The 10,126-nt window shown below is 48.0% G+C and overlaps 1 protein-coding gene across 3 annotated transcripts in view; it reads right to left on the bottom strand.

The window, feature by feature from the left end:
• Positions 1-8,327: 8,327 nt before the first annotated feature.
• NUP214 (nucleoporin 214) overlaps positions 8,328-10,126 on the bottom strand; it is a 42,944-nt gene continuing 41,145 nt past the window's right edge. For all 3 annotated transcript variants that reach the window (XM_032232728.1, XM_032232730.1, XM_032232729.1), the window contains one exon: positions 8,328-8,573. In XM_032232728.1, the coding sequence (XP_032088619.1) occupies positions 8,540-8,573 (34 nt within the window). In that variant the 3' untranslated portion in view covers positions 8,328-8,539. The remainder of the gene's footprint in view (positions 8,574-10,126) is intronic.

The raw sequence follows: 10,126 nt of genomic DNA, 5'->3' as shown, positions 1-10,126 counted from the left end.
ACTAGGGATTCAAACCGCCGAACTGCCGACCTTTCAGATCGACAGGCTCAGGGTCTTAGCCACTGAGCCCCCAGGCCCTTTTCTACAGTCTCTCATCCCATTGTCGATTTAATGTGTCCTATGAAATGCTGACAAAGGGTTCGATATCCCAGTGGTTTTTCATTTCCTATTTATTTTGTTCACTGTTTTTCCTCTAAAAACCACGACAACACTTCCAATTTCCTTTAAGGGGTACTTCTTTCCCTTTAATTAAAAGATTCCGGCTTCAAAATCCCCCCCCCCCCCCGTTTTACAGCTTCACGCCAAGCAGAGCCGAGATCTTGTGGATTTGCACAGAGCAAAAGAGCCCTTGTTTGTTTTTTTATTGAAAAGGAAAAAGAAGAAGAAGGGGAGGGAATCCAAGTGGGAAGCCTCTCCGCCATTTATCATTTGGCAGAATGAAGATCTGGGGTGCAGAACGATTAAAAGATAGTTTACCGCTCACTGTGCCCAAGTAGGAAGGCGATGGGTGATGGATGCAGACCAGGCGAGAACAAACTTTGAGTTAACTAATTAATTAATGGTGGAAGTGATAAACGATAAGCTGGACTTCCTTCTGGGTAAATGTTACAAGAAGAATACAGAAATATGCAGAATATTTTGCTTTGCTGAGGACAAGAGCACAGGGAGAAAACTTAGCATGTAAAAAAAATCAGTGTGAACACAGAAACGTCAGCTTAAAACTTGGTTTATTGTTTGCTTGTTGCCAACGATGCCTTGGGGGATTTTGAGAAGATGACGTTTTGAAGCAGATAAATATTTCTAGCTCGATAAGAGAAATAAACGGGGCTGTGACCTAAAAACAAGAATATCTGCCCCTTAAAAAGAAGGAAAGAAAGAATGATGCCCCCCCTCTCCCCCGCCTCTGCACGGTGTGGTTCACAGCCTCCAGCTGGAAGTCAGAAGGCCGACAGACATGGGGGGAAATGGCTGGCCTTGGAGAGCCCCGAATATCTACGTCCCTGGTGGTGAAGCCATGGCACGCATAGAGCCCCCTCTGTGGGCAGGCACGCCATCGCCAGCTGGTTTTCTGCACGCGCCGGCCATTTCCAGCGTTCCGACACACGCAGAGGCCACCTGGCCAGCGCGGCTACACGTGCCAGAAACCAGAGGACCAGGTGGCTGGCTGGCATGCGCCTGTATACCGGCCAGCTGATCTCTGGGTTTCTGGAGCTGATGCATGCAGAAAGACCAGCCGGCACGCCGGAAACCAGTTTCTGGGGTTTCGGGATTTCAAGTTTCCAGGGCTGCGGCAAACATGCGCGCACATTCATTCCAGTTTGGGCACTTGGTGCCATAAAGGTTCGCCATCCCTGATCTAGGTTCTTTGTTAGGAGACCACAAGGAGATCTCGGGCTGGGAAATGGATATTGCAAGTAGTCCTTGATTTACAACTGACTCATGACGATGGCGGTGTCCCGGGGTCATGTGATCCCCTTTGGTGACTTTCCGACAGTCAGAGTCAACGGAGAAGTCAGATTCACTTAACAACTGTGGCAAGAAAGGTCGTAAAAACGGGAGAAAACTCATGGGACAAATGTGGCCGTAAGCCGAGGACTACCTGTCTATATCTATCAATCAGGGCTCTTTGGGAAGAAGTTTGTTTGTTTGTTTGTTTGTTTATTATTTATAGGCCACCCTTTTCCCTGAGGGGACTCAGGGCGGCTTATAATTTGTGGGGAGGGGAATACAAGACAAGACATGAGACAGTACATAAGTAAAAATAGAACACAACATTCATTCATCATTCGGGTGGGGACGGAATTAGAATCTTTATCCCCAGGCCTGACGGGCTAGCCAGGCCTTGAGGGCTGTGCGGAAGGCTTGGACGGTGGTGAGGGTGCGAATCTCCACGGGGAGATCGTTCCAAAGGGTCGGAGCTACCACCGAAAAGGCTCTCCTCCGCGTAGTCGCCAGTCGGCACTGGCTGGCGGATGGAACTCGGAGGAGGCCTAATCTGTGCGATCTGATGGGTCGTAGGGAGGTAATTGGCAGGAGGCGGTCTCTCAAGTACGCAGATCCACTACCATGGAGGGCTTTATGGGTGGTAAGTAGCACCTTGAAGCGCACCCGGAGATCAACAGGTAGCCAGCGCAGCTCGCGGAGGATAGGTGTTATGTGGGCGAACCGCGGTGCGCCCACAATCACTCGCGCGGCCGCAAGTTGCAAGAACAGAGCCCGGTTTATGCCTGGCATTATGGGCAGCCAAATGAACTTGGCAACTGAATGCTGACTTGAGCTTCAGGGGCACAGTTTAATTTAAAGAGGCCGGTTGCATTTTCAGCACACACCAGTCTTTATGCCTCCTGGCTATTTCAGAAATTAATTAACGGTAATCGCGTTTGTGTTGCTAGAGACACGCAGAGAGGGTGCAGCTCGCCCAACGCCTGCGGAAAACACCGGGAGAGATTGCAGCGAGGCGGTATAAAGGAGATTAACTTCCCAGGAAATCTTAGGAAGCTGCCTGTGCCTCCCTGTGCAAAGCTTGGGAAACCACGAATTAGCTTTTCCTCTGGGCCGGATTTTGGAGGCAAAAAGAATCTGGGCTTGAAGGTCTATTCTGTTCTAGATTTCAAAGAGAAAGAGGGAACGTGTCCCGATGCCAGTTCTCCATCCTATGGTTTTCTACTGTTTTTTTTAAAAAGAGTAAAGTTAGAGTAGGTGCATTCTTTTTGTAAAATATATATATTATAATTCAGTTGGTTCTTTGCAATGCTGTTTCTGCACAAAACATGCCTGAGAGACGTTTCCCACAATATTGTAGCAGTCAGAAATGACCATATTCTTGGTGAAAATAAACACCAGGGGAGTTTAAAGACCAGCGAGCACTGATAATATTAATTGCTTGACAATATTACTTAATTTGGTAACGATATGTCTGCAAGAAAACAAACCAAGTTCAGGGATATTGTAGATAAACCAGAAGCAATTCCCGCTCGCCAGGGCTGATGAGGTTACCTAGTTGGGTCATGAAACATCTGCAAGAAAAAAGAAAAACCAAGCTCAGAACTACCGTGCATTAAAAAAAAAAGCAGGAAGCAAGTCACACCCACTAGGGCTGATGCTGTTCCCTAGCTGGTTCATGAAACGTCTGTAAGAAAACAACCCAGTTTAGAGAGGAAACCAGGGTTCCCACGGTTTCAAGAACGTTGCATGCAAGGCTGTGCTAATTTAAAAAGCCTTCCTCTTCCATTTTCTCCCTCTTTCCAACTTTAAATTGAAATATCAAACTCGGGAGGGTTCAGGGATGATCTGATTTTTCCGGTTCTGGAGATCTCTGTTCCATTAGTGAATATCTCCTGATAGGACTTATTTGCTGATGTCCAGCTCCAAACATTTCCCTTCTGATTTAAACTCTCACAATGTCTTGTTCTGTCTTCGGAAACGATTCCAAACCATTGTCTTCTCCGTCTTTTGACCATCTTAGATACTTGAAGGCCACTTCCGTGTTTCTTTACCAAATTCTGTCTACTCAAATGCACTGAATACTCCTAAGTTTATTCTCCCAGGCTCCGTCTATCTTGTCCGTAGTTGGGTTTCAGGCAAGGATGATGTAGAACATTGGTGACGGCCACCACTACGGATGGGCGGTAGGACATCTTGAAGTGTTCCTCATAGGAGACTCCAGCTGCCCCCAGCCACAGCCGGGAGCTGGAGGGAAACCGTGGGGGTCTGTCTCACCATGGTTTCCTTCCTCAGAAAGGGGGCGGCCCTTCAGAACACTACAAAACCCAACAACCGCCTTCTCCGTCTTCTACAGAAGAGTGCAAAGTTCAGGAAGCAGAGGCTGACCTCATCCTGGAAATTTAGACATGGTTGGCTTGGCCTGAGGGGTTCTGTCCTTAGCCCTTAAAGCACGCTGGCTGGGGAATTCTGGGCGTTGAAGTCCTCGTCAAGCTGCCACGTTTGAGGAACCCCAGTAGATAAGGGTCAACCGCCTTCCTTCTCCTGGGTAAGAGGGATCCTCGCTGCATCACTGTGGATAGTTTTTGATTTGGGGAGGTGGAGCTGTTGAGCAAGACAACCCCTCCTCGGCCCCAGTTCACCCAGACAGGAGAAGGGAAAGAAGGGCCAAAGAATCCAGAAGGAAGGTGGGGTTTACGGGAAAGGAAAGAGAAAAGGATGCAACCACTTCCCCAACCAACCTTCTGCCTGGGTTTTGATTCAGCAATAAGAACTGTGTTTTTTGCAAAAATACTGTGAATTTATTCTGTGGGTGTGTGGGGTTTTGTTTTTTTAAGTCCCAGGAATGGGCACTTAATAAGAAGTGTTGAAATAATAATGATTATAATAAAAGACATCAAGGTGAAAAGAGGAATATTTTTGCTTTTAGGGAAATTAAATAAAAAAGAGGAATGTTTAAAAAGAGCAAAGAAATTAAACAGCATTTTTTTTTTCAAAAGAGGAACGGACTGATGTGATTTTATTTGTGCGAAAAACAAGGTGTGGAGGGGGGAGGGGAATCAAATACGGTGTCCTCGAATTACGACCATAACCGGGTCCAAAATTTCTGTGGCTAAGGGAGACGTTTGTTAAGCAAGTTTTGCCTCATTTTATGACCTTTTTTGCCACAGTTGTTAAGCGAATCCCTGCAGTTGCAACCAGGTCATTAAGTGAATCTGGCTTCCCCATAGACGTTGCTTGTCGGAAGGTTGCAATAGGGGATCCCGTGACCCCAGGACGCTGCGACCATCGTAAATATGAGTCAGTTGCCAGGCATCTGAATTTTGATTCCGTGACCCTGGAGAAACTGCAATGGTCGTAAGTGTGAACAACGGTCATAAATCCCTTTTTTCAGTGACTCTGAAACTTCAAACAGTCACTAAACGAACTGTCGTAAGTTGAAGACAACCTGTATCTGACGGGCATATCGTGGAGGAAAAGGATGGACGTGGAGAACGGCTGGTCCCGTACACATTCGACTCAAGTCCTACCTGTGACAGGTAAGCATCATCTGATGTTCGGGGGGGGGGGAACGACGACGAGACAATGGACATCAGAAAAACAGATGTCCGGATCGGAAGTGGCTCAGTGAAGGCTTTAAGCCAGGGGTTGGCAACCTTAAACACTCAAAGAGCCACAAAAGTCCTAACCGGAGCGCCCCCCCCCCCCCCCCCCCCGGCCCTCCGTTCAATTTTGGAGCCGACCGGAAAACGCGCCGTTTGCCATAGAGTCTCCTCCTAGCACGCCCTGCTCCCCCCCCCAAAAAAAACCAGAAGCTCCTTTCAAAATTGTACTGCCGACTGGCGACTGGAAGTCACAGCAGAGGGATAAAAGAGCCACAGGCAGCTCCAGAGCCACATGTGGCTCCAAATTGCCCACCCCTGCTTTAAGCCCACATCTGTCTGGGTGGCACCTGGAGGAGCTCAGCGTGGAGATATTTTGCAGGGTTAGAACCAGGATCTTCTCTGCAGCTGAAACCTGTTGGAGGTTGAGCCAACAATGCCGGGCATTTTGAGGGCCAGCAATCTTGGCTAGAGCCCCAATCTATTCCTGACACCATGACAAAGGCCCACACAAGACGTTCGACAACTGCCAGATAAGCCCAGCTCCTCTGCGATGCTTTAAGACTTCAGAGAATGGAAGGATCGAAAAATAGGACAAAGGGTCGAAATAGACCGATGGTTGACAAATGCTTGGAATGTCTTGTTGCTTCTTTATCATCCGGGTCTCCTTGGTGGCAAGTTGACGATATCTCTATTTGGAAATATGTACTCTGGAGCGTTGTACCAACGTGCCTGGAGTCATTGTAGAGGACAGCTGGCCACAGAAGGCCTGCAAATTTAAAAAACAAAAAACGAATTTATCCTCTTCCGTTGGACAAAGCCATTTCATCTTGCATACCAGAGATACTAACGGGAGGGGCCAAGGGATCCATAGAAGAGATTAACTCTCCGACGATAACTGGATCCCAGCCAGCTCAGCCAGGGAACCAGCTGCCAAAGTGGAATGCCTCTTGTAGCTCCTGGATCGGGAAGGATTGGAGAAAGGAACGCAGGGCTCAGCCACACAACCGCCGGTGTGGTTGTGTTAAAATACGCAGTCATGCCTTTGTTATGTTGGTGTTCAGGTAGGAAAGGGCAATGCTACGAGTTTATTGGAGAGGAGGAAGAAAGAAAGTTGTAAGGAGATGATTAGGAGGAAATTTAAGACTTCACAGCCAATAGTCACAAAAAAGGAAAGGACATTTATAGCGGACAGTTTAACTCTGGAATCCTAGGCTTGGGGGGTTCCTTGCAGACTTTTCATGACCCAACTATGGAATGTCATCAGTGCTAGAAGGGAGAGACTAACAGTTGTCAGCGAGCTGGCAGCAGATTAGGCCAGTGGGGAGGTTTGAGGAGGAAGATGGGCCAGTCCTGGAGTATGGGGAAGGCTCTGATGATGAGGGCTCTGTGTCGGAGGCAGAGGGGGGCCCAGGGCCATCTGACAGTCATCAGCTGCCTTTAGAGTCAGGCATCAGTGGGGCAGAGGAACAGCTGGAGCCTGTTCCCAGTGTGAGCATGTGCAGAGTGGCCAGACGAAGGGAGGAGCTAAAGAACAGGGGTTGATGTGAGAGTAAAGCCACAGGTGGACAATGAATGGCCCCTCCCAGAGGAAACAAAAGAGGAGCGAAAGGGGAGTGGAGTTTGCAGGAGACAAAATTAGTTTGCTTCATTGGTTAGTGATCTCTGAGGCTCCTGGACAAGTTCTGCAGAGATCGGCCTGTCAGCTCTCCAAGCCAGAGAAGGTCTGTGACCGTAAATCCTCCCTTGACAGACTTTGCTGGAGATGAAGGAGCAGAATTCACAGTCAATTAATAAAAAGGGGTTTTTGTAGGGACCAGGAGTCTCCTTCACGCTCTTGGGGAGCCTCGGCCAGAACACTAACCCCACAGTCTTCTAACACGCATGACGATGCCCAGTTTGGTTATGAGACGTCTGCCAGAAAATAACCAAGCTCAAAGGGCACTGAGGACCTCACTACCCCCCTCTTCCTCCCCACACAATTCTTTTGCGGTTGCAGAATAGTTTGTGTATCACAACTAAAAGGGCCAGCAGTGGATAAATATTAAGAGACAACCAGCCGCTGTCAGAAAAAAGTGACTATTATTTTGTTTGGGGCCTCGATCTCAAGAGGGCCCCTGAAAACCGATTAGGGGGCTTAAGATGCCGAAGGTGGAGAGCGACTGAAATAGGGCGCATGTAGAAGATTCTCAGTAGATGCCATTAGGAAGATGAAAAGGCCAGCTGCCACAGCGGCTGTCTTCCGTGATGAAGCTCAAAGGGGGAAAAAAGAAAAACTCCTGCAAGAGGAAGAGCCGCCTGAAGCCTAGCAACGGAGGAGGCAGGGGGAAAAAAATATCAGATATGCCACCAAGGGGGCTTCGGCTCAGCTCTTCATTTGCAGGGCAGCTAATTTTAGGAAGAAGGAATCCCTGCCGCAAAAGGAAAATTGTGAGCATCATTCTAGCGCTCATGGTTTAGGAAAACATGGAAATCTATCTTCTGGATGCTGAACACTTCCTTCCTTTCCCCATACCCTTTGCTCCATCCCTCCCTCCCTCCCTCCCTCCCTCCCTCCCTCCCTCCCTCCCTCCCTCCCTTCCTTCCTTCCTTCCTTCCTTCCACTGACTTTGCCTTCATTCATCATTCCCTAATAATATACAGTATCAACCGTCCTCAAAAGGAAGTTTGTGGCATTGTAAAATTAGACTCAAAACAAGATTTCCAAGTGTGTTTTCCCATTTTGGGGCCAATTTCTGCTTCTTTCACCCCGCTTTGGGCTGTGATTCAGGCCCAGGAAGAGACACCAGGTGGTTGTCCCTGAGGACTAGGAGCATGGGCTTTCCAAGCAGAGGGAAGACCTGCGGGAGTTCAAGGCCAGGTGCCTGGAGGCTCAGAGGGCTGAGATGGTCAGCCAGTTCCAGGCCATGATGCCGTCCCACTGGAACGAGGCCCTCCGGCTCTTCACCACCAGCGGCTCTTCCCTCCGGCCTTCGCCCAAAGACACCCCCCCCCCCCAGGAGGCTGAAGGAGACCCCCAAGTCGGAATTTCTGCCCCCCTCCAGACCCCCACAAAAAGACCCCGAAGGGGGGGAGACTCTCTGCAGCAACACAGCCGTTCATGGTGCATGCGCAGGAGCATCCGGGCGGTGGGGCGGAGCCTGGTGCTGCCGCCGCCGCTGCCACCACCCGCGGTTTGCCCGATCTGGCAGAAACCCACCTCTGCAGCGGATCCCTATTAAAACCGAAACAGCCGCAGCCACAAAACAGCTGTGTGGACTTTTGAGCTTCGCCAAGGCGGAATTCAAAGACCAGCAGACAAAATAGCTTTATTTAGCGAGGCCAAGAAACATTTCCATGAACGAAACAAAGGGAAAAAAAGAGGCAATTCCACAAAGGTTTTCTTCTTCTTCTTTTTTCTTTTGTTTCTTATGTTTTGGTTCGGTATAAAAAGTTGGAAGAAGCGACGTTTAAAAAAAGGAAAGTCCCAGAACAGCAAAAGAGCCATTGCTTGTTCAGCTTCTCCAGCCGCTGAATCCTGAATTGGATCTAAAACGGGGAAGAAATAATAGTAGTAGTAGTAGTAGTAGTAGTAGTAGTAGTAGTAGTAGTAACGACAACAACAACAAGAACAACGACCTGGCCTTTGAAACTACCCAATCATGGATGAAAGATGTAACAGGGACACCCAAGGCCATCGGGGCTCTTGGCACCACCTCCAAGAATTTTGCAAAGCACATCAAGAAATTGCAGCTTCCTACAATAACAGCAACGGAAAAAACTCTGCTACTCGGAGCATCGTATATTTTAAGAAGGTCCTTGGTTGATACCTAAGACCCATGTCGACCATTAGCACCAGTCAATGGGATTTGTGATGCCTTTTTTTAATGTTCCGTTGACCGGGTTTCATGTTTAATGAATAAAGTAAATCATCATCATCATCATCATCATCATCATCATCATCTTGAGAAATGGAGAAGAAAGCCGGTTGGTTAAGACTGAACCCACCCCGTTTCAGAGTATGGGCCGTCCTCAACCTACGACCAGAAAAAGAGCCCAACATTTCCATTGCTAAGTGAAACATTTGCTAGGCAACTTTTGTTATCTTTCTGACCACCGTTGTTAAGTGAATCACTGCAGTTGTAACACGGTTGTTAAGTGGATCTGGTTTTCCCCATTGCTTATTGGTCACAAAATGGGATCACGTGTTCCCCTGGGGACACTGTGACCGTCATAAATGTGAGTCAACTGTCAAGCATCTGAATTCTGATCGCCTAGCCGCAAGGGTGCTGCGACGGTCGTTAAGTGTGAAACGCGGCGGTGAGTCCCTTTTTTCAGTGCCGTTTCGACTTCGAACAGCTGTTAAACGAACGGTTGTAAGTCGAGGACCACCTGAACTGGATTGGAGGCATCCCGATTTGAATGGCTTTGAGTGGTCACTAAAGAAACGGTCGCGAGTTGAGGACTATCTGTATCCCCTGTGGATCAAGAACCGATGCCCCTTTCGCGAAAGGAGCCGAGGCCTCGTCTCGGTTTATGGAAAAGCACCCAAGGACCGGGGGGGGGGGGGGCGTGAGGGGGGGGAAGAGTCGGTGCAGTGGCCTCCCGATCAGGAACCTGTGAGTTCAATCCTAGGTAGCGGGCGGCATTCCCCCCTCCGGGCACAATGAGAAAATTCCTGCTGCACAGTAGATCAAAGGGAATAGTAGCATGATTGGTGATGCAACTAATTAAGAAATAAAGAAAGCATAGTACATTGTTCACTGTAGAAAAAAATGAAAGAAATGCTCTTTATGTCAAGACGTAACTAGAGGATATACATTGTTTATAGTAAAATGGACCAATAGAGAACCATGAAACAATAATTTGGTGCAATTTTGGAAGGGGCAAGTGAAGACAGTGTTTATGTACTACGAAGAAGTTAAAAAAATGGAGAATAACAGAAGAAAATAATTTGGCTGACAATGAAAAACAAGTTATGATGTAAAATGGATTATGTAATTTAGAGGACGTTGAAGGGAGGATCCGGTCAACACTTTCTTTCTATAATATGTGTAAAGTTGTATCAAAATAAAAAACTTTGGGGAATAAAAAAGAGAAAA

The sequence above is a fragment of the Thamnophis elegans genome, chromosome 16 (assembly GCF_009769535.1).
Source record: "Thamnophis elegans isolate rThaEle1 chromosome 16, rThaEle1.pri, whole genome shotgun sequence".
NCBI classification, from domain to species: domain Eukaryota; kingdom Metazoa; phylum Chordata; class Lepidosauria; order Squamata; family Colubridae; genus Thamnophis; species Thamnophis elegans.
Note: the sequence above shows the minus strand (reverse complement) of the source record. Positions and strands in the feature narration are given on the sequence as shown.